The sequence below is a fragment of the Dermacentor andersoni genome, chromosome 9 (genome assembly GCF_023375885.2).
Source record: "Dermacentor andersoni chromosome 9, qqDerAnde1_hic_scaffold, whole genome shotgun sequence".
NCBI classification, from domain to species: Eukaryota; Metazoa; Arthropoda; class Arachnida; order Ixodida; family Ixodidae; genus Dermacentor; species Dermacentor andersoni.
Window position 1 is genome coordinate 72900618 of NC_092822.1, and position 27939 is coordinate 72928556.

The 27939-nt window shown below is 46.3% G+C and overlaps 1 protein-coding gene across 1 annotated transcript in view; it reads right to left on the reverse strand.

Moving 5' to 3' along the window:
- The window catches only part of LOC129384088 (uncharacterized), a 79888-nt gene extending 57168 nt beyond the window's left edge, over positions 1-22720 (reverse strand). Inside the window, exon 1 of the mRNA XM_072284550.1 lies at positions 22254-22720. Coding sequence (XP_072140651.1) covers positions 22254-22284 — 31 coding nt within the window. The 5' untranslated portion in view covers positions 22285-22720. The remainder of the gene's footprint in view (positions 1-22253) is intronic.
- Positions 22721-27939: the final 5219 nt, after the last annotated feature.

The following is a 27939-nucleotide window of genomic DNA, read 5'->3' on the forward strand; positions in this document are numbered from 1 at the left end:
GTCAACTCCTGGCGACGCCTCTCTCCGGATGTTTCTCCTTAAGGAGGGGACATTATACCGCCGTAATCTCGATCCACACGGCCTTGACCTTCTGCTCGTCATTCCATCGCACCTGCGTTCGGCTGTCCTCCAGCAACTTCACGATGCTCCCTTAGCTGGACACTTGCACGTCTCACGCACATACGACCGTGTACGCCGTCGATTCTTTTGGCCGGGTCTCTCCCGCTCCGTGCGACGCTACGTTGCCGCTTGTGAGCCCTGTCAGTGCAGGAAGCAGCCCTCTACACCTCCAGCTGGATATCTGCAGCCGATCGACATCCCACCGGAACCCTTTTTCCGTGTTGCTCTAGACCTGCTTGGACCGTTTCCTCTCTCGGGCTCCGGAAATAAATGGGTCGCCGTCGCTACCGATTATGCTACGCGGTACGCAATCACCAGAGCCCTCCCGACAAGTTGGGCTACTGACGTTGCTGACTTTCTGCTCTATGACATTTTAGTGCATGGTGCTCCACGCCAATTACACTCACCGTGGTCGCAGCTTTCTGTCGGCAGTCGTCGAGGACATACTCCGCTCCTGCTCGACAAAGCACAAGTTCAGCATGTCCTACCACCTGGGGGTGGGGTGGACCAACGGCCTCACGGAGCGCCTCAATCGAACCATCACCGACATGCTTTCCAAGTACGTTGCGACCGACCACCGCGACTGGGATCTTCACTTACCGTATGTGACGTTCGCGTATAATTCATCGCGTCACGACACCGCCGGTTATTCACCGTTCTATCTCCTATATGGCCGAGAACCCGTGTTGCCCTTGGACACTTTGCTGCCCTCGGCCACACGTTCCGCCACACGTTACGCCCGCGACGCGATCGCACAAGCCGACCACGCACGCCAGCTCGCCCGCACTCGTCTCGAGGCCTCACAGGAGCATCAGAGATGCCTCTATGATTGCCACCATCGTGACGTGCACTTTCCTCCGGGTTCTCTGGTGCTTCTCTGGTCACCCGTTCGCCGTGTGGGCCTTTCCGGAAAGCTGCTGTCGCGCTACACAGGCCCTTACCGTGTGGTACGCCAAGTGACCGATGTCACGTATGAAATCATCCCCGCCGATCTCTCAGCGTCATCATCAGCTGCAAGTGACATCGTTCACGTGGCACACCTTTCACCGCGGATGTCTAGATTAAGCACCGGGACGGTGCTTCTACAGCCGGGGGTGATGCTACGGAACAGCCGCCACAGTGTGGCTGCACTGAGGAGGACGAAGACGACGTGTGTGCCGGTTTGATATAGCGTCGCCATTTTGGCCTCCGTGAGCTTACCTGTAAATAAATTGTAAATAGTATTTGGCTTCAGCTTCACGTAACAATATGTTTTCGACTTCCAACGCCACTATATTAACCTCTGCAAAACCATCCCACTTCTTCAGCTTCTACGGCGCCTTTGAAGTTCGTTTCTCAACCGCAAGTGGGCCAAACATCGGAAGTGCAGCACTACACTGACACCGCTTTACACCAGCTGTTGCGTCAGTGACCGTACTGCGTCTCTTCCCAAGAGCTTGGCGTTATTAACGACCATGTTGACGATAAGCGTGACCATGGCGTCATTTTACGATTACACAGTACATGGGCATCTCTTTCGCTAGAAGGACGGGTCTATTCGATTTTGCGTTGACTAATGGCGATTAAATAAGTTAAGCTCAAAGATGCATATCTCTTGCCGCGCATCGGCGACACCCTGGACAGGCTTCAAGAAGCGGAATTCTTTTCGTTCCTAGACCTGCGTTCCAGCCTGCTGTGCGGTTCCGATGGCCGAAGCCGAGCGCCAAAAACTGCATTTATTACATCTGACGGTCTATATTAATTGCACGTGACGGTCTATATTAATTGCACGTGATGAACGGGCCTGAAACTTTTGAACAACTCGTGGACAAGACTCTGGGTGTACTCTAGTGGTCAATATGTTTATGATACCTCGAAGTTGTGGTTCGTCTCCTAATTTACCGACGCACCTACTCCATTTCAGACATGTTTTGGCGTGTCTCACCAGCGCTAGCCTGTCGCTCAACCCTAAAAGTTTGCGCTTCATCGCGCGTGAGATGATCATCTTACGTTACATCTTATCCAAGCGCGGCATTCTACCCGCTACTGCGAAACTTCGTGCAGTCTCCGAGTTCCAAAAAGCCTGCTATCATCAAACGACTTCGCAGTTTCTTGGACCGATGCTCATATTTCCGCCGCTTTGTACGCAATTTCTCACCGACCGTGTCGCGCATGGCCCGGCTCCTACGCAATGGTACGTACTTCTCCTGGTGTCCTCCATGCGATGTTGTGTTTGCTAAGTTGCGTCATCATCTTACCTCTCCACGTATTCATTATTTTGACCCGACAGCAGCAACTGAAGCACATAGAGATGTCAGCGCGGCCTGTCTTGGCGCCGTGCTTCCGCAACGAAAGCCCGGCTACTCCGAGTACGTTGTCGCCTTCGCCAGTGGTAGGCTGACAAATGTAGAATCCTATTAAAGCTTGTCTGAAAATGAGTGCTTGGCTCTACTTCGGGCTCTTGAAATGCTCCGCCCATACATATACGACTGCCCATTTGACCTAGTAAGTAAGTCGCGACGCGTTCTGTTGGCTCGCGACGTTGAGAGATCCATCTGGCCGCATCGCAAGCTGTGCTTTCAGAATCCTGTAGTACCGTATTCACATCGTCTACCAGTGATGCAGTGAAAGTAACCACACTGATGTACTGACTGGGCCTGCGGAACCACTTGGAGACATCTCTGCTCTTGACCGACTGAAGTGGCACCGAACAAGACCATGGCCAGTGGATATGGCTGAGGTTATTTTAGTTTTCCGAAGTAAAGCTGGTGCTGCCCAAGGGCCCTATTACGTAAAAGGATTCCAATATCCTGATTTATGTGACTGCCGACGCAAGCATCGGCTGGTGACCCGCGGCGTTGTTTGAAAAGACCCATCAAATGCCGTAATGATCTTTCTATCGATAAACACAAGTGACGCCGACAAGTAAGTGCCGCCAAAATTGCCTCAAGAGTAATTGCGAATTTTTTGTTCGAAATGCGTACACTAGTCAACGAAGTCAACAAACCCGCGGGTTAATAAGAGTGCCAGTTAACTCTACCGCCGATTCGATTCTGCTGCATACGTCGATGAACTGTCGTGCCGCTGAAGTTTCCGCAGTTGTAAATTCCTGATGGAAGCTGCTTCGAAACCTGGAAAGCTAAAGTGTGACCAGCTTTTCGGTAGTTTATTTTTTTTCGAATGTTATTAGAGAGGACCCGTTAAAAGCAGAGCAGCACCAGCCAAAGAAAACGGGCGCAGTCGGCAAGGCCCGGTTTAGTCTTCTGTGGAGTAAGCATAATAATAATTCAGTTGAGTGCAAAATTCACAGCGCAAGTTTCACATGCGCTGTGAAACAACTCGCTCGGCGTATCCCACCAGCGCTAGCCTGCCACTCGATCTCAAAAGGTACCGCTTCACCGCGCTTCGATGCTCAGGCAGCATCGAGGTGTGAGAATTTTCCAAGCGCAACGCGAAATTTTCAGTGAAAATGGAACAGAAATACCGTATGCAGCAACTATTCGCAATCCTCGTCCTTTAACTGCGTGCTTTCTTAAGACGAAGCTTCAGCTCGGGTGCTCCCATCTAAATAAACGTAAAAGGAGAATTCGTTTTGCTCCGCAACCACTGCACCAAATTTGGCGACGTTTGTTGCATTTAAAAGAAAAACTTAATATCTAGTGACCGTTGATTTAGGTTGTCAAATGAAACTATCAAGTTTACAACTCTCACTCAGCAACAAAAATTGATAATACAATTCTGTGAATTGCTTCTAATGGTACCTCTAAAGCCGAAAAAAATTGATATGTAGCACATGAATATAAAAAAATGTAATATGGTAATGCAGCTTTTGCAGAACCCTCTCAAACTAGGTAATTCACGTAAAATATAAAATGACATATCGAGTTTGTCCGCTTTCAATGGTCTAATGGATGCCGTTTACAGAACCAAGATAACTGTTCCTGATGCAGAGCCATGAATTTGTAAACTTCGTGCTTATATATTTTTGAAATTTTCGGATTTTTGAAAATCTCTAACAAAATTCGGAACCTAAATCGAAAATCCACTCCCAGCAGTCACTAGAATTTGACTTTCTCGGTCCAGGGGTTCTCAGAAAAACGTTCTTGCCTTTCACATGTGTTTGAATAGGCCGAGTCCCAGTTGGGCCCAAGCTAAAGCTTCCTTTTAACACATTTCTTAAGAAAGCACGATATATAAGCTGTGCGCGTGCGAAAAGAATAAAGCTGCAAAAAAAAGCAGTTGCCAGTTATTCCGAAGAACAGAGCGTGATTTACAAAGGAGGCAATGTGAAACTAACAATAGTTCAACATGCGCGAAGGCACGCATAAAATAGACAAAGCGAACAATTTCAATTCTAGCAATCTTCAGCAGGTTTAACTTATAACAGGATGCACTTTGCAGTCGTGCTGCCTAGCTACGGCAACGCAGTAATCAGCTGTAAATGGTAAAAGCGGCACTCGGAACTCTAGCCTTTAACTCGCATGCTGCACTACATACGAACCGAACATGGGCAGGCCTTGATCGTCGCTTACCCGCCTGCAGATGATCACGCGGAAAAAGCACCGACACGGCAAAGCACGAAACAAATTTCCCGCCGAACGGCGGTGAGTCATTGTTAGCATTACTTCCGCTAATCAGGCTTTGCGGGTAGAACCTCATCGCCGGCACGTTTTTCCCGGTGTTTTGAGCACCAGGCTACGCAACAGATGGACATTCCTCGAAGTATGGCCACCACATGCATGCGAAGGTTTTTGCTTAGTTTGCTCTCAAAACGTGAAGAAGGCAGACCGCACGATCAAGTACCGCGCACGGCCGCTTGCTTTCCCGAACGCGCTCCGCAACGCCGCCACCAGTGGCGCGTCCATCGGCGCGCACAGCGCATAGAGAGACATTCGCAGGCGACACGCTCGACTGAGGTACTTACCCTGGCCGGCCAGGGCGGCTGTGTTGGGAGCGAAGGCAACGTCAAAAAGAAAAAGGGGAAAAAATGAAACGAATTAAAAAATATATCAGTGGCAATTCTCGCATACCTTAATATCAGTGCCAGGCATGTTCAGCCTGTTGTGTTTCGTTATACCATTTCAGCTATCTCACATATCGCCATGATCTCATCAGAACGATTCGATTATGCAATCACACAGACAGAGCATTACTTCCAGGCTGGCCCACGCGGGCGCGCGACACAATGCTTCTTAATTTAGCCGGCATGCCTATTTAAAGTTCACGCGGCCGATAAAAGTACTATGCCTACTTCGTATAGCTGGCCATTATTATGCTATCGCAACTGATTCTTCGCGTTTTGGGGAATACGACGACTATCAAGTTTACAACTCCAACTCAGCAAGAACGATTGACAACAAAATTCTGTGAATTGCATCTAATGTTACTTCTAAAGCGGAAAAAATTATAGAAATATGGAAATACAGAATAATATGACAGTTCCGTAAATAGGATGTAATGGTACATCTAAAGCGGATAACATTAACCCATACACTTCTCTGCAATGCACTGTTTTGATTAGGACATTTACACTACGATTGTACACACTGTAGCAAAGTCACGTACGCTGAAAATTTATATATTATGTTTGTCAGTTTTACATACTCTAACCGATGCAGCTTAGCGATTGTCGAGATCTGTTTGTTTGCAGTCGGATCACTTCTTTCTTACAATACTTTAAACATATATTTTTAAAAATGTTGAGGCTTGCTTTAATAGCCACTACAAATTTTATTGAAATCGCACAAGCATCCCAGGAAAGCAGCTCTGTGTTTTACATGCATTTAAATGGAGCTATCGTCGTTGGCCCGAGCTAAAGCTTCCTCTGAAGTCTTTATCAGTTTACCAAAGCTTGGCGCAATGACAAGAATCGGCGACGTCCGCTTCCTGTACAATGCCGGCGTTGACGGCTCATAGCGATTGCGTTCGCCGTCAATACGGGACACTCCTGGTCGTGTACAAGACACCGGCGGCGCTTGGAATCGCCAGGTAGAAAAATGTTTTAACAGACGAAGATAGCCTCATGTAAAACGGCGAAAGAGCCATTCCTTCGGTGTCAAAGCTCTGGAGCCATCACACCGGCGGTTCGAAAGATACATGAAAGAAGCAGCTCTTTCGAATGAATGGTTCTTATTTAAGTTATGTGAAGAAGACACGCCTCAGTCCAGCAGCATCGCCAACACACTCGGCTCGCCCTGCTGGCACAGCTGGTCGTTGGGGTCTTTCGAGACGGCGCCTCACGCCGCCGTAGTAGAAGTTGCTGGAATTCCCCCGCCACTTGCACCCTTGAGCATTCGAACTCGAACGCTTCCGCCCATCATTATAGACACCAAAGAGCCATCGGTAATCGTTCGAAAGCCTTCAGCAGTGTAGGTGACACCGACGTGGAGGACTACTTTACATCGTACGGACGGGTGAGCGCACATAAGTTTGACGCCGCCGCAATTCATATTTTGCCATCATCATTTATCTTACTGACGCTGCGCAACTCTTGTGACATAACTGCCAAAGCGACATCACGACATTCACTTAACTGTTTCGTCGACCTGCTGCCCGCAAACTACTCACTCAGCAGCACAGTGGCGAAACATTCACGAGATACATTAAAGAAATCGCCGACCTTTGCAACTGTGTTAACGCCACCATGCCCGAAGCTCATGAAATTCAGCCCATTCGCAAAGTCTTCAATAACGGCTCATTCCATTGTCCACCAAGGTTGTCCACCAAGAAAAATTACCTCGAGGAATTACCAAGAAATACCTCGAGGAAGGAGGGAGGAGAAGAAATAAACGGGATAAAAAGCGGATCTGGACTCATCTGAGGGAGGCTCGGATATGCAAAGATTTCAGCAAGTAGTGTACGTGCTTTGAGAGAGACATTTCTCTAAAACTTGATCGTCTACATTTCCATGTAAATCTTCTCTTGAACGTCACTCGGGACGTCTTTCTCGCGGCGCCTGGCATGGCACCATCCACAGAGCTGTGGCGCGGTATTTTACCCAAATAATCTCCAATCGAATAGGGACCTTGGCAGCCAACGGAATAGGCGGGCTTCAGGAAGGGATACTCTGCAAAGCTTAACACATCCATGTCATTAATCAAGTTATAGAGAACTCCGCAGAGTATAAGCTTCTATATGGCTATCTAAAATAAGAAAAGGCACTTGATTCAGTAGAGATAGCAATAGTCATAGCAACATTACGTAATCAAGGCGTACAGTATGCTTACGTAGATACCTTGGAAAATATTGACAGGAGGTTCTACAGCTACCCTAATTCTACACAAGAAAAGCAGGAAGATACCTATAAAGGAAGGGGTCAGATAGGGAGACACAATCAATCCAATGCTATTCACTGCGTGCTCAGAAGTATTCAAGCTATTAAACTGGGAAGGCTTAGGAGTAAAGATCGACGGCATATATGTCAGCAACCTTCGGTTTGCCGATGACATTGTTTTATTCAGCAACAATGCAGATGACTTACAACAAATGATGGAGGGGGGTTGAAGATTAACATGCAGAAGACCAAGACAATGATAAATAGCCGGGCAAAGCGACAAGAGTTCAGGATCCCCAGTCGGACTCTAGTCTGTGCAGTCTCTGTGTGTGCGTGTGTGTGTGCATACCTAGGTCAACTATTCACAGGGAACTCTGATTGCCAGCTCCTTAGTGGAAGCTTACCATTATCATGGAAAAGGAAGGTGTACAATCAGTGCCTTTTACCAATCCTGACATATACGGCGGAGAATTGGAGACAAAGAAGCTTGAGAACAAGTTAAGAACCGGGGGAAGAGCGATGGAGCGAAGATTGCTAGGCATAACGTTAAGAGACAAGAGAGCGGTTCGGATCAGAAAGCAAACGCATATAGACGATATTCTGACATGAAGAGGAAAAAATGGAGCTGGGCAGGTCATATAATGCGCCGGTTAGATAACCGTTGAACCATTAGGGTTACAGAATGGGTACCAAGAGAAAGAAAACGCAACTGAAGACGTTAGAAGACTAGGTGGAGCGATAAAATTGGGAAATTGATTTGAGAGAGACATTTCTCTAAAACTTGATCGTCTACATTTCCATGTAAATTTCCATGTAACACAGGACAGGGGTAATTGGAAATCGCAGGGAGAGGCCTTCGTCCTGCAGTGGATATAAAACAGGCTGACTATTATTATTATGATTATTATTACTATTGTTAAAATTTTGGTATTGTTATTATTATTATTATTATTATTATTATTATTATTATTATTATTATTATTATTATTATTATTATTATTATTATTATTATTATTATTATTATTATTATTATTATTATTATTATTATTATTATTCAGGTAGTTTCGCCTTCCCTGAACCGAACAGGACCAAGTTTGCAGCGCGTGTTATAGCCCCCTATAATTTTGTTTTTGGTACACGCACTCGCTGTTGAAGGCCCTGCGTGATTCTTCCCGGAGTAATAAGACGCGAGTGTGCTGCTTACACTGGTATAACGCCGGGCAAAAACAAGCAGAGCGGAGCTTCAACAAAAGCAATACCTTCCACCTGAACTTTTTCATCGTTTGAATGACTGAAAACACGCTTTGCACCGACACATTTGTTTTGAGCGCGCGCAGAAGGCATTCTGTTCGTAAAGCGAAAGGCGTATTTCGCGTCATGTTTGGAAAAGCGAATCGCCTTTCTTCTTATTCTCGCGTATTAACTACACACTTTTTCACCCATACCGTTCGGTGAAGCTTTGCACAAAAACCACTGCTGTATAGCAAGGTGCCATGACAGGGGAACGAAACAACAAACAAAAAACCAAAGCCCCATAGAGCATTTCTATAGACAAAGAAAAATACATTTCCAAGAAGGTTTGCGTTTCTATAATGGAAGTGCATGTTGCACTGGGGGAAGCCTACCTGAGGGATTGCAAACAAACGCTGCGCCGATCTGTGCCGCCGGCGTAACACGCGATACCTCGCGTCCGAAATGCGCGCCCCCAAAACAAACCGGTAGTGGGATTCACTTATTAACTTGAGCTACTTGACGCGAAGCAGTCCGTTGGTTAGTAAGGCACTACGAGAGTGTAAGCTCTTCAATTCGTATCACTATGGCGCCACGGGACAAAATCTATACAGTTCATATTATATATATATATATATATATATATATATATATATATATATATATATATATATATATATATATATATATATATATATATATTAAGGGTTACGGACTGGATTTCAAGGGAAGGGAAGCGTAGCAGGGTGCGGCAGAAAGTTAGGTGGGCGGATGTGATTAAGAAGTTAAGATATATTATATTATAATATATATATATATAATATATATAATATAATATATATATTAAGATATATATATATATTAAGATATATATATATATATATATATATATATATATATATATATATATACTTATATATACGTACATTCATATAATATAGCCGAGAAAAAGCTTCTTTGTATTATATTTGGAGATTGGTCAATCGAACGCGTCTGCGCACCTGTGGCCATGGCTATGATGACCACGAAGAGAATCACAAATAAAATTAAACGAATAAGAGATATCGGGGATATTTCTCTTATAGCTTATTTTCTGTGGTCTCTCTTTATGGAGATATAGTGGTCATGCTAACTTAAATTAAGTCAATTTTTCACGTGCAAAAGCTACGATCGCATGAGGCAATGAAAGCCAGGCGCTCGTTGTGTTGTACTTTTTGTGTCTGCCGATCCGCGGCTATATATATAGTTACGGTTAATGTTATTCCGGCTTTATTTAAGGGACTAGATTGATGGTGAAGTCAAGATGGCGTCCCGAGGCTGCACCAGCTTCTTCCTCTTCTGCTCGCCCGGCTCATGCCGTAGCAATCCCCGGTTGCCAAACGAAGCCCGCTGGGCAAGTCGAAATCATTCAGAAAGTGTAGGGTGAAACCGCTTAAGACGGGCAACATGTACTAACTGGGCCCGGCTAGACCGACGACCAGCGGACGTCAAGCGTGCCACCACGTACGTCAAGTCACTCAAGCGACCTACAATTACGAATGAGCCCGTGTACGGCCGTGTGTGTACGGCCGTGTGTGAGCCCGTGTGTGGCCGTGGGGTAAAACAGTTTCGCATAAGCCACGTTTACATCCCGGAGTCCACAACCACACAAAGTCTCCTTTCGTGTACGAGACAGACTGGTGTCGGCTGTCATAGCGCCCGTTCGATCGGTGTTGCGATGCCACAGTACGAAGACGAGCGATACGCCGGGCTTCTTCGGCAAGACAAAGCGTCTTGGCAACAGAGTACTCGCTGTGAAAGTCAAATGGTAGCATATAGTTTCAATGCAGCTTAGCGGTGAACGTGCGTAAAGGAGATAAAAAGGACTGTAATCGGTCGTCTCATGCTTTGCAGTATAATGTTACAGTTCTGTTCGTACGTTCTACAAGTCCATTTGTCTGAGGGTGATAAGGCGTTGAATGACGGAACTGCGAACTGCAGAGACGAAGCAGCTCTTCTACGGTGTCCGCAATGAACTGACGACCGCGATCGCTAATGACATGGGGGGGGGGTGACCATGTCGGAGAATAATGAATCGAAGCAAAAACGTCGCAACGGACGCAGCTGTTGAAGATGGCATGGCCGCCGTTTCCGCGTAACGGGTCAGATGGTTGACACATACGATCACCCATCGGTTGTCGTTAGATGATCGGGGAAATGGGCCCAGAAGATCGATACCCACTTGTTCAAATGGCAGGCGAGGTGGCGGCAGAGGTTCGAGAAGACCTGGCGGAGCGGTCGTAGGTGCTTGTAGCGTTGACATTGTTCGCAACTGGCGACGTAGTGCTTGACTGTGTCCCGCATTTTGGGCCAGTAAAAACGCTCCTGTGTCCGGTTCAAAGTTCAATGAATCCTAGATGCCCAGAGGTCACATCGTCGTGCATGGCTCTCAGTATGTCCGTTCGCAGACTGTGCGTCACCACCAGAAGGAAGCGTGCGCCTTTAACTGAATAATTGGTCTTGTAAAGCAGGCCGTTGTGGACACAAAATCGACCGGTGGCTCCAGGACGCGATGCGGCTACAAATAGAGGTTCCAAACTAATATTTTCCGGCTCTGCTTTGAAAGTTGTCGAGTCTGGGAATGTAGAAGAAATGGGAGCAAAACAGTCATCAAAATTGTCTTCGTCACACTCCGTCGTCGTCAGAGGAAAGCGGGAGAGACAGCCCGCATCTGCGTGGCGACGCCCAGACTTGTAGGAAATAAAGAAGTCGTACTCCTGCAGTCGAAGAGCCCAACGTGCCAGTCGTCCACTCGTGTCACGGAGATTCACCAACCAGCATAACGCACGGTGGTCAGCAACGATAGTGAACGGGCGTCCGTAGATATAGGGCCGAAGTTTGTGGAGAGCGAAAACAGCTGCCAAACATTCTTTCTCGGTCACAGTGTAATTGCGTTCCGCCTTAGTCAAAGAGCGACTAGCATAAGCCACAACGTGTTCAGCTCCATGATGACGTTGCACTAGTACGGCAACGATGCCGATGCGACTGGCATCAGCGTGCACTTCCGTAGGTGCGGATGCATCGAAGCGACGCAATATGGGCCCTGACGTTAGTAGAAATTTTAGCTGGCGGAACGCGTCGTCGCAAGCCGATGTCCAGTTGAAAGGGACGGCTTTTTGGAGAAGACATGTTAGGGGGTACACCACGTCGGCAAATCTTGGGACGAAGCGACGAAAATACGAGCACAGGCCCAAGAAACTCCTCAACTCCCGCACTGACTTCAGTGCTTCGAAGGAGCTTACTTCCTCAATCTTCCGTGGATCTGGCCTCACACCGTTTTTGTCGACCAGATGCCCAAGTACTAACGTCTCGGTTTCCCCGAAACGACATTTCTTGGAATTTAGGGTCAAGCCAGCTTGTTTGAAACAATGCAGAACAAGACTGAGACGGCTGTTAGGCTCGCTCAATGTGCTGCCAAAAATCACCACATCATCGAGGTAGCACAAACAAATTTTCCATTTAAGTCCTCGGAGTATAGTATCCATGAATCGTTCAATTGTTGCTGGCGCGTTACAAAGACCGAACGGCATAACGTTATATTCATAAAGACAATCTGGTGTCACGAAGTCCGTTTTCTCCTTATCGCCTGGGTGCATGGGTATCTGCCAATACCCTGATCGCAAATCCAGTGATGAAAAGTATGCAGCGGAATGTCGGAACAATCGATGACATCAATTCACACATCCTTTTTGGTGACTGCATTCAGTTTCCTGTAATCAACGCAAAGCCGCCAGGATCCATCCTTCTTTACTAAGATTACTGGTGCTTCCCACAGACGGGAGGACTCTTGAACAACTCTTTTCCGCAGCATGTCTTTCACCTCTTCAGCAATAACTGTCCTCTCTGTTGAAGAAACGTAGTAAGGCTTTTGCCGAATGGGGTGCGCAGATCCGGTGTCAATTCTGTGGCGGGCACGAGAACGCGGGAGTTAAGCCTGCTTGTCGCCTTGTGGTGTGAAATCGAATACAGAAAGATGTGCCCACGAAACTTGTGCGAGAGCGTGGCGCTCGTGTGAGGGCAGCGCCTTGTTGATCATCCATAGGATCTGCTCTTCAGAAGTGCTTTGTTGAGGATCGCTAGTATGAGACTGCTCCTCCTCGCTTAGAAGTGTAATGGAGCTGTAAGTAATCTCGTCAAATTCAGCCAGCTTAATCTCACGCGGGAGAACAGCAGGGACGCAAGAACAATTGAAAGCCCACACATTTGAGGCACCATTCACTACTCTCATGACAGAGCGTGGTACAAGTACATCTTTCCTTGCGCAGCTCGACGTAAGTGGCTGGACTTGCGCGTCAAACGATGAAAGGTCGGCAGCAGCGAAGTTGACAGGGATACGTGACAGCGACCAAGGCGGTAGAAGCAAATCGTTGGAAACAACACAATAGTTTTTCACTGGTAAGGATGTGTCGGCAAGGCTGGCGAGAAGCGCGCTATTCAAAGCAATTTTGCCTGTGCCACAGTTAACGGATGTACCACAATCCTGAAGAAAGTCAATCCCGAGAATCACATCATGAGTGCACCGCGGTAGAACGAGAAATTCTGTTTTAAGGTCTCCTCCGAACAAAACACTTGCAACACAAATACCAAGGGGAACTAGACACTCCCCACTGACACCATGAAACGTCACATCACCATTCCACGGGAACAACTTTCCGACCCAGCCTCTCTTTGAAAGTCACACTCATGACGGAAACGGTAGCGCCAGTATTGACTAATACTGTTGCAGGTGTAATATCAATTAACACACGCACTTTGTTCTTCACCATCATAATAGGCAGAGGAGTATTTCGCAGAGACGCAGACTGTCCGGCGACCTTACCTCCATCGGCCGCGCCGGCTAGTTTCCCGACGGCGGTGGTGACACAGCACGTCGCCGTGGTGACGGTGAACGGCGTTGGCGACTGGTTGGGGCGTCAGGCTGCGGTCTGAAGCTGGCGAGCCACTCCTACTATATTGACGGAAGGTATTCCGTGGTGGCGCGCCTGTGGTGTTTGCAATATCAGGGTCTGTCGGCCAACGGTCGTCATAACTATCACGTTCGAAATTAGGCCAAGTTGGTGGTGGGCCATATCTTGTCTGTCGGGGCCGGCGACAAAAACGAGCAATGTGTCCTGAGGCGCCACAGCTGTAACACAGGCGATGCGCGACCGACGTTGTAAACCTCGGGGTCAAACCTGGGACGCTGCGAATAAACGCGATCTTCCGAATTCTAATTCGTGGTGGTAGCTCGACGAGTTCGTTGATCGTGCGTCATGTCGTCGGGAAAGCTACGTCGGTGCTGTTGCAGCTGATCGACGCGACACTCTGCAACGCCTGGCATGGCAGACAATGCGGACACAGGAGATGCATGTTCTTGAGGTTGGTTGGGAGCACAGCCAAGCTGTTCGACATCCGCCCCTTTGGTGTGTCTTTCAAGTTCTTCGCGGACAATTTGCCTTATAGTTGCCGCAAGGTAAAATTGAAAACTGTAGTTGTCATTGTCTTCAACGCTTGCTACCGCTGTGACATTTGCTAACCTGCCGAACTTTGGCGTGATACGGCGCAGCTTCAAGGCCTCAAATGTGCGGCAATGCTTGAGGTCGGCGACCGAGGCGAAACTCTCCTTTCCGATTAAATAATTGTACACATCCTCGGCTATGCCTTTGAGAAGGTGTCCAAGCTTGTCCTCTTCGGACATTCGAGGATTGACCGTTCTGCAAAGTTTCAGGATTGCCTCTATGTACGTAGTACAGGTCTCCCCTGGGACTTCAGCGCGCTGAAGCAATGTCTGCTCCGCCCGCTTCCTTTTTGTGGTGGAATCGCCGAAGCACTCTGTAAGGTTAGTAACGAAGCTTTCCACGTTGTGCAGATATCTTCATGGTTCTCGAACTATACTAGCGCAGTGTGTGAGGAACAGAACCACATTGTCGAGCTGTTACGGTTAATTTAAATCCGGGGACTAGATTGATGGTGAAGTCAAGATGGCGTCCCAAGGCTGCACCAGCTAACGTCTTCTTCCTCTTCTGCTCGCTCGGCTCATGCCGTAGCAATATTTCGTGTCTGCCGCGGATCGGCAGACACGAAAAGCACAAATACAACGAGCGCTTGGCTTTCATTGCGCTAAGGCGTCGCGCAACTAATGCCGAGGATGCGAGTTGGAATAGCGGCCGCAGCGGCAGTATTTTCATGGGGGGTTGGAACACGCAAAAATGCAAAAAAGCATCTGCGTTTTACATTTGTTGTAGTGGGTGGCGTTGGAAGTTGGTCCGAGCTAAAGCTTCCTCGTATTATATTTGGAGGTCGGTCAATCGACCAGTGTACTTACCCGTCGGCGCACCTGCTGTTCCCATGACTGTGATGACAGTGAAGAGAAGCACAAATAAAATAAATGAATAAGACAGATATCGGTGATATTTCTCGTATATCTTATTTTCTGAGTCGATCATCTTTATAATTCCGTGGTTGATACTGTTCTTGCTTTATGGAGATATAGTGGTCGTGATGACTTAAATTAAGTAATGATTTTTCACGTGCCAGCACTGCCATCTCATGAGGCACGCCATAGTGGGGGACTTCAGAAAATTTGACCTCCTGGGTACATTAACATAAACCTCATCTAAGTACACGGGTGTTCTCGCATTTCGCCATAGCCCGAATTTGATCCCGCGACATCGTGTGTGGCAGCCCAACACCACAGCCATTAAGCAACCACGGTGGCTGATCGTGATGCCTCGTTCACTCGTCAGTTGTAGGGCTTGCGTATACCTCTGATATTAGAGAAAAGTATTTGATGTCATGTAAGAAGATAAGAAGAGAAACAATAATCAGTAAGATTTCCGCCTTTTCTGGAGCGATCAGACGCTGTATTCTTTCATTAGTGGTGAGCGAGAGCCTGTTTGTCGATATTTTGATCAGATGAACCGCATTCCGCTGTATCACCTCGAGTGCGCCAATGTTCGTTTTTGTGTGAGGGTCCCAAGTAATGCTCGTGTATGGAAGAATTAAGCTAGAAGTTCTTTTGCTGTCGCATGCTTTAGTTTATGCCTTAGTAATACAATGTTTACGAAACAGTGAGTCACAAATATTAAATATATGCCAGGTTAATCTTTGGTTTCTGGTTATAGTGACACCTTGATCAATGATATTCGTCAATCTGAGTTCAACATATGAAAACCTGTACTGAAGTCGTTGGTGGCAATGATTTTAGTGAACTTAATACAATGATCCTCGTCAATAGGAAGTTACAATATCATAAGGGTCCGAGAACTGCCCCTTGAAGGCCAATGCCTTGAACTTCCCTATGAAACGGGTAATGGGTCAGACACGCAAAGCTGTCTATAACAACGGTTTGCTAAATAAGCTGTAACTCAATGAATTAGGTATGGGGAAGGACCTACAACTTCTGAATCAGCTTAGTATGTGAAACAGGGTCGAAACCTTCATTAAAATCCAAGGCGTATAAATCACCCTCCCCTGCTTTATCAAGGATACTCGCACAAGAGAACTGTTACCAACTGTGGCACTGCGGGGAACGCTATCCTAAAACCTTGTTGCAGAGCGTAAAATATGCCTTCGTTTTCTAAACGCTGTTATAAATTTTCTGGCAGCGTGCAGAAGCATACACAAAGAGAAATTTGCAGATAGAACACTCGACTAAGCTACTTACGAGTCCTTGCTGCAGCTGGAGGAGAGAGTGCGAATACGAGAAAATAAAATTAAATGAAAAATTTGTGGTAATTCTCGCATATATTAATTTGCGAGTCAAATATCTCTAGCATTCTGTGCCTCTTCAAACCGTTCTAGCCCTCTCAGAGATGGCTATAATCAGATTAGAATGGTTTGACACTGAAATCACGACACAACGAAATGTGCAGTATATCTTCAAATTTAACTTAGAGAATCGCTGCATTGTTAGCTCTTGGTGTCTTCAGGTAAAAACGTCCAGTTCACAGATTTCTCTTCAGATTATTTGGTTAAATGGTCACAAATTTACTTGTGTTCGATGACCATCAATAAAAACTCAATTCACGCAAAACACTGCTGAAGTACAGTTTGTTTTTTTCTAATTTGCAAGATTTTTTTACATCAAAGAATTTTATCGTGTTAAGTCTTTCAGCGTACATCTTTCGCAAGCAAAACTAGTGCCATTTGTTCAATAAAAACACTTAACACTAGCGACTAGATTGCTCGGTGCCGCGCGCACCAGGCGGCACAGCGAAGCGTTGTGTTTTGCCGTCAAAGCCACCTATTGCTTAGATGAGCGGATCAACGGGAAGCTCCGGGTACCGTGCATATCTTTATTCCCAAGAGCTGATGCCAATTGTACAAGCGCACATCCATTGCCAAATGGCAATGGACGTGCGCTTGTACTCTGCACAAGTTAATTTGAGAGGGAATGCAGAAGTTGTAGTACAAATGCATATCACGATTAACGGTGTTTGCATAAATAAAGTGAGTAAATAGGCACATACTTTTCATGCAATGGTAATGGGGGACGGCTCACACCTCTTATTTATGTGGTATGCCTGATTTCTCCTGCCAATTTTCAATCACTTTTAAATTTGGGGATGTTATAGCTAGTTCTGCGAAGAATTGATGTGATGTCGGTTCACATAAAGTTGTTGAGAAACCACTGTGTTCATTAGGAACACATGAGACAGTCAGAAGATAACTGCTCTGGAGCGGACATTAAGAATACCTTTATTTCATGCTCACAAAAGAACACTCAAAACACAAGCAAAAATTTATATTCACACATGTTGAGCGCGAAGCTGCAAATATTCACATGTAACAGTTCTCCAAGTTACTAAAGCAATGCATATGGAGAATTCTTCCTGGTCCGCGGTTTGATATTGTTTGGGTGATAAAGTGCGAAGTTCTCATCATAATGACGGTGGCCCGTATGCTTTGAAATGACATAGGAATTAAGGTATTTTTGCACAGGATACGAAAAAAAAAGTTCGCGTTTCCACTCCGATCTCTTTCTACGACAATAACGCACTGTAGCTGAGTCTGTTAAGGTATTCAAGTGAGTGGCACGGAAGCATACCCTCAAACTTTGTTTCTGTTGCCATCAGCGGAGCAGCGACTGCTGTTGCGGCAGTTTCAAACATTTCGCTGGACGTTGGCAGCATACTCAGAGGGATATAAATGTAGCATCCCACCAGTCACGCAAAAGCAAAGTGCACCAAGAAAGCTCAGCAGTCATAGCGAGTCAACCGGCAGTCTTACCTAAGCCTTGTTTCGCACGTGGACACTTTGCTCTTGCATTCAGCATTCAGCAAAATTAACGCAGCTAACGTACACAAAACTGAGGTAAATTGAGCTTCGGCTTCCTTAGTACACTTCCTCGAACTCAGTGGGCGAAAACACACTCCTGCACAATCCAGTTCACTGATGCAAACAAACAGCCTGCCATGAGCACCGCTGACTCCACCAAACACTGCTGGAAGCTGGTGTAGCGCACATCCTCCCGAAAGCCCCTGAAACTTTCACATCGTCTTTTTCAGAGAGGAACGAGACCTAAAATTGTTTCACAGAAAGAAAGCGTTGCATGTGAAAAACTCACTGATCCTGGAACTGAAACTAGACCTTTCCAAGGCGGTGTCCAGAACATCTGAGCTAAAATAAAAACTAGCAGATGACAGAACTAAGGTCATTGAATAGCCACTTAGGAGAATAGGAAGATGCATATACTAAATCCTTTCCACCGAATCTTGTAAGCGAAGGAAACTCCATAAAGTGGGAAGGTGGCTGATCGCAGAGTAAGGGTCAATTCATTGTGATCTTAAGCCCATGAACACTGAATGTGGCGAGTCAGTCCTAAGTTTCAGAAGGTGGAGAGTAATCCACTAAATGTCGAGTGTAGAGCGAAGCTACAATGGTAACGCATATGGGCTTCGAAAAAAGAACTTCGCAGTTAGAAATATGTCGTAAATTATTACACTTCAAGAACGGGGACATTCAATATTGCAAATTAGTTGTGCGAGATTGTGCAACATGGAGAAATGTTTAGTAAATTCAGAAGCTGTAATCCACCCGAGTCTGCCTTGAAAATAAAAAGGTCTTACGGGTTTCTCGGAAAGCTTCATTGTTCAAGAAAATTTTGCCCTTGTCTAGAGATGGAATGCGGGTTCAACGCCGTTCCAAAGTGGTCACTACGTATGAGCTATCCAGGCGGCTACGAGATCACTGAGCGAGGGCGAATCACCGCGCTAAACTCCGCAGGCCTCGGCGAACGTTTATGCAACTCGAAAATTTTCATCTATTTTAGTATCAAGCTATAAAAAACATGCGCGTTTCTCAAAATAAAAAGTAAACGCCTCGTGATTGAGGGACTATCTATTCCCCAGGCGATTCACCCGAGCTAACCAGGAAGCGGGCAGATCGAAAAGCGGCAGTAATATATATTTTCACTCGAAGCACAGGGACAACGAATAGTGCAAGACACACGTACTTAAGTCCGAAAAGAGAAGTTTATCAAAGCCACTAATTGTTATTCACACAAGCTCAGCGTGACGCTGCAAAGATGACATGTTCCAGTTCTCAAATTTACTAAAGCAATGCAATTGGAGAAAAATTCTTCCTGGTCCGCGGTTTGAACGCGGGACCAACGTTTTTCCTTTGTGGTTAGTTTTGGGTGATATCGCAAAGGAGGAAGTGTCCATGAAGGGGAGAAATTATTCATCCAGCTGAGTCTACGAGGAAACTAACGTTAGCCAGAGAATTCAGTTTTGATTATTTCTGCAAAGAAGAAGAAATGTTCGCGAAGGGGCCAATGCTTATCCTGTGTGGTTAGGGTTGCCCATAAAAAGGCCAAATAGTCAAATAGCCAGAAAGCCCCAAAGATTACCTATACGGGTTTTTTAAAGGAATTCGTCATGGTTTAGGGTTGAACCCAGCAAAGAACGCCTTTCCCGGCCTCACGCTCTACATTAGAGCTAACCAAGAGGTTCTAATATCGTAGAGTAAGGGTCAATTATTAGACAGTCCCGAGCACAGACAATAAATACAGCAAAATATTCTCCGAAACTTATTAGGCCTAGAGGAAGGTTTATGAAAGGAAGAAATTGTGATTCAGCTGAGGGTTTTAGCAAGCTGCAATAGCAGCCCACTTAAAGTTTTTTCAGAAAACGAGCTTAGCGGTTGCAGACATTTTCCTTACTCAGGAGATTTAACCTAGAACAGTATATTCAGGAGATTGAACCTAGAACTCAGGAGATTGAACCTAGAACAGCTAACCAGCAAACAAGCAGATCGCGCAGCGTTGACGAATCTCTCATAAACATGCGCAACAAACGACGCACAACATGAGCAATCTGCTGCCATTAATCTCGCAAGGTGGAAAAATTAATTAAATTATGGGTTTTAACGTGCCAAAACCACTTTCTGATTATGAGGCACGCCGTAGTTGAGGACTCCGCAAATTTCGACAACCTGAGGTTCTTTAACGTGCACCTAAATCTAAGTACATCTAAGTACGAATCTAAGGGTGTTTTCACATTTCGCCCCCATCGATATGCGGCCACCGTGGCCGGGATTTTATCCCGCGACCTCGTGCTCAGCAGCCCACCACAATAGCCACTGAGCAACCACGGCGGGTTGAGATGGAAGAAGGCCCGTCAAAGGGAAAATGTCATCCAAGCAAGTTTAGCACCGAGCACAATAAAGCAAATCCATACAGGTTTTTCAGCAAAGAAGCCATATATGTTGAAAAATATGCTTGCTCCTCTGGGGATTGAATTCGGGAATAACGTCTTTCATTAGTGGTCCCTTGTACGTGTGACTTAACCTGAAGGCTAACAGATGATAGATAGATGAAGGACAGTGAGTACGGCAAATAAATTTTGTGGCGGAATTTCGTATGATGAAGCCAACGTCATGAACGGAAGAAATAGTAATCCATCCGTGCCTTGTATCGAAGTACAAATTCTTCCTTTTCTGAGAACTGGGCATGGCAGCAGCGCTTCTCTAAGGCGATCACCGTCTATGCTAATGAGTAGGCATCACAGATCACATAGTGATGACGAATTGCAAGACGACTTGAACAGGAAGCGGGAAATATAGCATATGAGTTCCGCGAAGTTCCGCGAAGTTACGCAAGATGCGCGAGAGCTAACAAATCCAAGAAATAATAATTTTACCGCATCTAACAGAATCAATAAAAATATGTTCACACGGGTAAACAGAAACAGCTCCAACATTTCCTGGTGCGGCACAAAGATGGCTTTTCCATGAAAACGAGATTCGACAATCACCAATTGCTAAATATTGAAAATAACAATCAACTACTCCGTCAAAGCCCACACCGTATGCCGTCAAAAGAATACAATTCACATAGGCCTGTATAGTATATGGAGATATTATGGCATATTTAATGGGCGATTGTGTTGTATAGACAGGAGATACCCATATATTAGGGCTGCCAAGAGGAGTAAGGTGCACTAAGCTGAAGCGCTCCTCACACGCTGCGTTATCACTGCTACCGCAACCAAGGGAAATGCCAGCTCACGGTATTCCCTACTTGCATAGCACAACAATTCTTATGAACATCAGAATAAAGCAAGCAATGCGAACATGAAATTATTCACAATTTTTCAAAACGCCGACTGTAAGTTGAACGCTGCGGAGAGATGGGGAGGCGTATATACCGTAGCTGACTACAAGGTTCCGATAAAATGCAGTTTTTTGGCAGTTTTGCGAAATATGTTACGCTAAACACCTAACTTAGCAGCTTCGATCGTTTTATTAGTAATCGTTGGGCATCGGTAACGAAGCCCTCGACGCAATAAAAAAAAAAAAGATGTGGCTTATAGGCTGGCGCGCAGGGATTGCTTTGCTTTCAAAGGGATAATTTAGAGTGGTATGCATCCGCTTATAAATGGACAGGGAAAAGACGCAGGCACTCAGTGCGTGATTTAAGCTAGTGGCATGCTTGCTGATTACTACAATCAGAGGAAGAACGACGCTTTAAGACGGGACACAAAGGAGGAATTACACACAGTGTGGTTCCTCCTTTTTGTCGCCCCTTGAAGCACTGTTCCTTCTGTGATAATGAACCAAGAACCCCGCCAGCCAATCTATGCAGCGATAAGCAGCCATCAGCTCTCAGACACGGAGTACCAGAGAGCACTGCAAGTACGACGCACAAGCGGGCACTCACGTACCCTTTGTTAGAATTTCGCCAGCTCTTTCGGAGAGACAAAAATATGGACACAATAAAGATTGTGAAGCTGCCCAGTTATATGTTCCTTGGAACAATATGGAAGAATCTGTATGCAACTTTTGATTCGCATTTACTATTTCTGCACTCGAATAATTACTGTTTGCCAAATATGCGGATACAAAATAAAAAACTACCGCGTAACGCTTTAAACAATAGCTAACATCCATTTGATCATCTTCAGCTTGCGTGACCCGGTATATTTGTGAACTTGTGACATCAGCTGCAACTACCTTTATAAATAGCTCAAAGTTAAAAATTCCCGGCCACTACTTAGGTATTCCATTATATTCACTTTGAAAATCACCAAATTTACATTCTACGTTTCGGACAGTGACCCCTTTTTTGAAAAGCCGGCACCCGGTACTCGTAATTCGAATTTTCGTTTTACCACCACATTTTAATACTCACAGACATTTGCAATGGCTAACAAGGTTGTCATTTGCACCTAGCTGATATCTGCGACGTTGAAGTAGTCTGCGAAGCGTCACCATTCGTTAATAAGGGCGCTATGTTGCCGGTATGTCCCTTTCCTAAGCTGTGCGTTTTAGCGAAATGTAGTTGTTTTTTCACTTAGTGATTGCGTTTCACTAGGCCAGCCGGGCTTTTGCTGTAGCATTGTCACGAATAAAGTAGTGCAGATAACTCGTGTAATTTCCGGTTTAATTACGGAAAGGCACACAGGAAAACACGGACAAAACAACGAACGAAAAACCACACACACATACACGCACGGACTATATGATTTAAAATATATCCACAGTATAAAGGGAAAGAAGCGTCAACCTGCCAATCATGGGCAGGTACGGGTATTCGCGAAAGGTAACTGTAACGCAGAACAATACCCATTTGATTATAGAGGCTTGAATTACGCACTAATAAATATGGCAATCCTCGACCATGGATAAGGCAAGCTTCCTCGCTCTTGTAAGTGCGCAACACTATATGTGAATTTGCCTGTCCACTTGCAACCGCGCCATGGCAACGAATCGTGACGGCTTTTCACCGGTTGAGGAAGGTTTACACTGAATGTCCGATTGCTGTAACGACCTGTCTGCACTACTTAAAGGGAAGCTGAAACACTTTTCGAAAAAAATGAGTTCTCTGCGGCATTCTACAGTTTTGAGTCCCCTGAACACGAATATCTGGTTCAAAAAGGGCGGAAACAAACGCAAGCGGCTGTTTTTCCAAGAAAATGCGCACCAGCGCCTCAGGGCATCGCGCGAACGCCGCTGTTGCCCGTAATTGGTCGGGGCCGCTGTGACGTCGTTGGCGGTAGTCGCCGGTCGGCGCCGCCGCATGTCTCCGTTTCAGAGTGTAGCACCATTCCTTTCTCTCTGGTAGCACGCGGTTCTGCTGTTCTGGCTTCATAGCTGAGTTGCAAGATGGAACGTTCTCGCTGTCTCCGACAGCTTGCATTGTCCCCGTACATGTTTGAACCCACAGCCGATACGGAAAACGATGGCGGCAACAGAGTCAACGACGATATTGAGTGTGCCAACAGCGAGAGCGATGTGTGCACCTTCTCGCGCGCTGGAAATTTTAGCTGGTACGCATGTTTTTTTTGTTTTTTTTCATGTAGCTGCACGTTGCAATGACGGGAGAAAAAATGCGCTAAAGTGTCACTGGGAACATGCTGCTGGAAGAATGCCGAAGCACTAACTTCTCATTAGATTTACACGGGTGCAATTCCGCGATGTCAAGCACCTTGCCGCTGCTTGTCTAAAGTCCCGTGGTTTTTTCAGCGTTGATACACTATCGCGAACATAAGTGCCGCGTTTCAAAGCGCGCACATGCAGTGCTGTGAGGTACAGTCATGGAAGTTGCTTATCATACACATCCAGAGATGACCAGAGGTATTATATGTGCAATATTCATACTATGGTTCGACGACTTTGCGAGTGTGGCTCGATCAAGAATCGGTATGCGTGCTCCATGCTAGTGTTGACATAAAGATATTAGGCAGTTTTAGCACCGCCGTGTGGTAAACACGATAACTGAACCGTACGTCGAATGTCACTAGGCAAGCCTACACTACATTTGATACCTCAGGTGCATCGCTGTGGAAGCTACGCTCGAAGTCCGGTCACCAAAATTTATTACTGCGCGCGTTTCCGTCTATGCTTCGCAGCGTGCCAGCGGCGTTTGCTCGCGCGAGCATGCACGTGAAGCTGCCGCGACGGGCTGCAATTAAAAAATACCGAAAAGAAATTTTTTTTTAAAAGAACGTGTTAGCAGCCGTATAAGTACACGGATGGTTTCTATGGGTAAATTCTTTTTTTTTCATTCCGAACTGAGCTTATATATGGAAAGCTTTCTGAAAAATCGGGTCAAGAAACACCGAACTTTTTCTAAGTGCGAACGCAGCCACTGCAAGAAGTATCTCAAGCCTCCACAGCGTTGCACCTGATGTATGAAACGGAGTATAGCAACGCTAGCAACAACGCGTTTTCGCATTTGTCGTAAGGCTATCCGGCTACGCTAAAACTGCGTTATCAGACGTTAATGCCTGCAAATGTTCGTATTTCTCCAGTGCATCAATGTGGGCCTAATCACGCTTTCATTAAACTAGGTGCACCTGCATGTGCTGCGTATTGATGGAAGATGAAGAGAACTGCTTGTGCTGCCAGGAGGTGCAAGAGATTAGGAAAAAACAGAAGCGCACGCAGTGCGTAACAAGTTCAAGACAATTCAGGACTGTGTGCCTCAGCAGGGCAGTACTGGAAGTGGCACTTGCCCAGAAAGGAGTCGAACCGGCTGGACAAGGCAAGAAGTTTACACACAGGTGTGAAAATGATATGGCCAATGGAAAAAGAGTGATGCAAAAGCAATTTTTTTTTTTTACAGGCAGTTGAGGTATGCAGCATACCGCCAGTTTGTCTGGCTAGTATGGAAAAAGTTGGGAAAGAAGAACCGTCGAATTCTGCCAAGCTGTGTACTTGAAGTTGTTCGGGCTTCAGTCGCGCCGATTTAATTGGAATACCGATTGCCCGCATCGTTGTCAAGCTCCGATGATAGTAACTGTCGCGGAAATGGTCCGAGCACAGCACAGTTGATTTCGTCGGCACGAACTTATCTCTCCTCACCGCACGTACCCACTGCGCTGCAAGCTTCTTTTCCTTCGGGAATTTGTGAAACACCACATCGTCTCGCCCGCCTGTGTTCGCGCAGCCGAATGCTGCACAGAACGAGGGCATGTTGGGCGCCCTTGGCTGTAGGCACTCACGCAGCACAGATGGAAAGAACAGTTTACGAAAATCGCAAAACAAACGTGAGCGGCGGCGGCAGATCTCTCGTAGCGTCGTTCAGTAAAGCGCAGGACGGAAAGAGGCATGCCAGCACATGTCAGCACGCCGGTCCGCAGCTCGGTTGGCTCGATGGTCTCCTCGATTTGGCTACACTTTCTACACTAGTTCAGGGGGTGCTGCACTCTAGCACTCGATTTGCCAGTGCAGCTAGCGCCACCTGCACTTCGGCACTCGATTTGACGTCGTGCTGCACGAGTTCATGTACACTTCGGCACTAGACGCCGCGTGAGTTCTTTTCTCGTGCACGTAGTGCAAGGCGCTTGATGGCAGACGACGCGTACGGCTCCGTGGCCATGCGGGTATTGGTAGACGGCATCGAAACGGCAGTGACAGAGAATGGCTGTCACGTTCAGTACGACGGAGCATTTCTGTATGAGACAGAAGGTGAGTGCTGTTATTTCAACACGTTGGCGATCGCAACGTTTGTGATGATTCTCTACAACTTTTCTTTTTGCTTAGACGGCCTTCACATCACCATTGGAAATGAGGCAGCGCCAGTTTCATCTCCGCTTGCGGCAGCGGCTGGCTTTGATGTCGCCAGTCAGGCCATGCCTTCGATAGCCACACCATCCATGGCCACACTGCCGCCGACAGCCACGCCGCCGCCACTGTCCGCAGACAGTGAACGCGAGGTGTGGAACACCAACAAATCAAAGTTCCTCATCACGAAATATAAGGAATTCAAGGAGGTAATTGGCAAGAAGGGCGGCTTCAGGTAAGTCGCTTCCATTGCTACCAACATGTAAAATGGCAACTAGAGAAGCGCTACTAATTTTGTGCACGCTTCGGTAATTGATGTGTATGCACGATAAAACATCACATAACGCAGCTGCAGCGGCGCTTGTTATTAGTAACGCAGCACGGACGCCAGTTTTCTTAAGCATGTGTACGGAGCATCTTGTTAAGGGCGCTTTTCGGGTTCGGCTGCTGCCAAGTGCACTAGAGGCCGGGATTTTCCCACAGGTCACAGTCGTTTGTATTACTTTTTACGAGCTTACCGCTACCACGACATTAAGTTTACGCGAAACCACGTCGGTCCGTCGTTTGAAACATCGTACCATATATGATTCAGAAAGGTGTGGAAACCGCGCTTGGTCATGCTTTCTGAATAATGCCGAAGTTCGAACTAATTTCCAGGTACTAATACATGAATTTTTTCCACAGGACCAAAAAGGCCATGTGGGAGAAACTGGCCCAAGAGATTAATCAGGAGTTCCAATGCCATATGACGCCTCTGCAAGTGGAAAACAAATGGAAATCAATGGAACGAGCGTATAAAAAAACACAAATAAAGAATAGTTCATCCGGCCATTCCCGTGCAGCCTGCGAGTACGAAGGGTATGGGCAGCAGACGTTTTCACATCATTGTTTTACTCATGTCCCGACCCAGCATAATTTTTTCGAATCTGGTTTCTTAACAGAGAGCTTTCCGAAGTGTTGGAGCGGGAGCACCATATCACCCCTGTCGCATTGCTCGCCCCGGGGAGGATTGTTGCGTAAGTTTGCATTTAGCATCATCTTTATCTTATCCTCAAAACAATTTTAAAACGTCACCTGATGATGCATGCAAATTTTGCTGACAGCATATTTTAATTCCACTTTGTGTGCATTCACACATAACTCTTAGCCAGCTTTAAACTTGCATATTGTGTGCGTGCATATTTTTTACTTATGACACTGCTCCCATATGTATGGTATGCAAGGACAATTTATTATTTATTTGTACAGAATTGTTAGCAGACCCTAAACTTGCTGTGTGCATCCACGTTTTTGTGGTAAAACACTACTTCCATTAGTACGGCATACACGGACCATTTATTATCATAGGATGAGGTCACTAATGTGACCTCGTCTGTTTCTCCATGTGCAATTGAATCCTCTTTGCAATGAAAATGTATTCAGCTGTAAGAATACTTGCACTTTACCCACTGCTTCTGCTTACAGCATTGGTGTGAGTTGAAGGTACCCAGAACATGTACAAAACAATTTGACACTTGTTGACATTAATGAAACTTTATTCATGGAAGCAACAGGAATGGCGAAAACATCCTGCCGGAAAATGGGCCTGCTGATGACCCAGCTGAGGAGGCACCAGCCGAGGAGCTACAAGCACCCCGCAGAAGTGAAGCTGAAGTCAGGAGAGGTCGTGGCGGTGGCCGCCACAGGGGCTCGTCGATTGGCAGCCTGATCAGTGTCTTGCAGGAAGCCATCGCTGCGAAACAGAAGCAGCACGACTAAAAAATGACACTACTTGAACGTCTTGTACGCGCTGCCGAGGGCAATAAATAAGTACGCCTACATTGGCAGTTTGTTTTCACGTTTCTCCCATGTGCACTTCAGCATTGATGTTGGGCAATGTGTCGCCTTCGGCTTTCACATTGCGATGTGGATGTGTCGCATTCGCTTGGCTCATTATCATTGCCAACATCGTCGTGAGGGGGCAGGTCTGCAAGTTCTGCAATAAAATCTCTTTCAGAATTGCACATGTTGTGAAGTGCACATGCTCCCATAACAATGAGACAACACTGCATAATTGTCTTGGCATCAACAAGATACAGCCTTCTGAAGCGTTGCTTCAAAAGGCCAAAGCAGTTCTCAAAGGCCACCCTTTGCTGACTGTGAAACTTGTTGAATTTTTTTTTTCATGTTGGAAAGCTGGAGCCGTTGTCTTTGTACGGCGTCATAAGCCAAGGCAGCAAGGGGTATGCTGAATCTCCAAGTATATAAAAGTCGCCGCACTTGGCTGCAGCCTCTTCAAAGAAGGTGCTTTCTCTCAACACCCGGGCGTC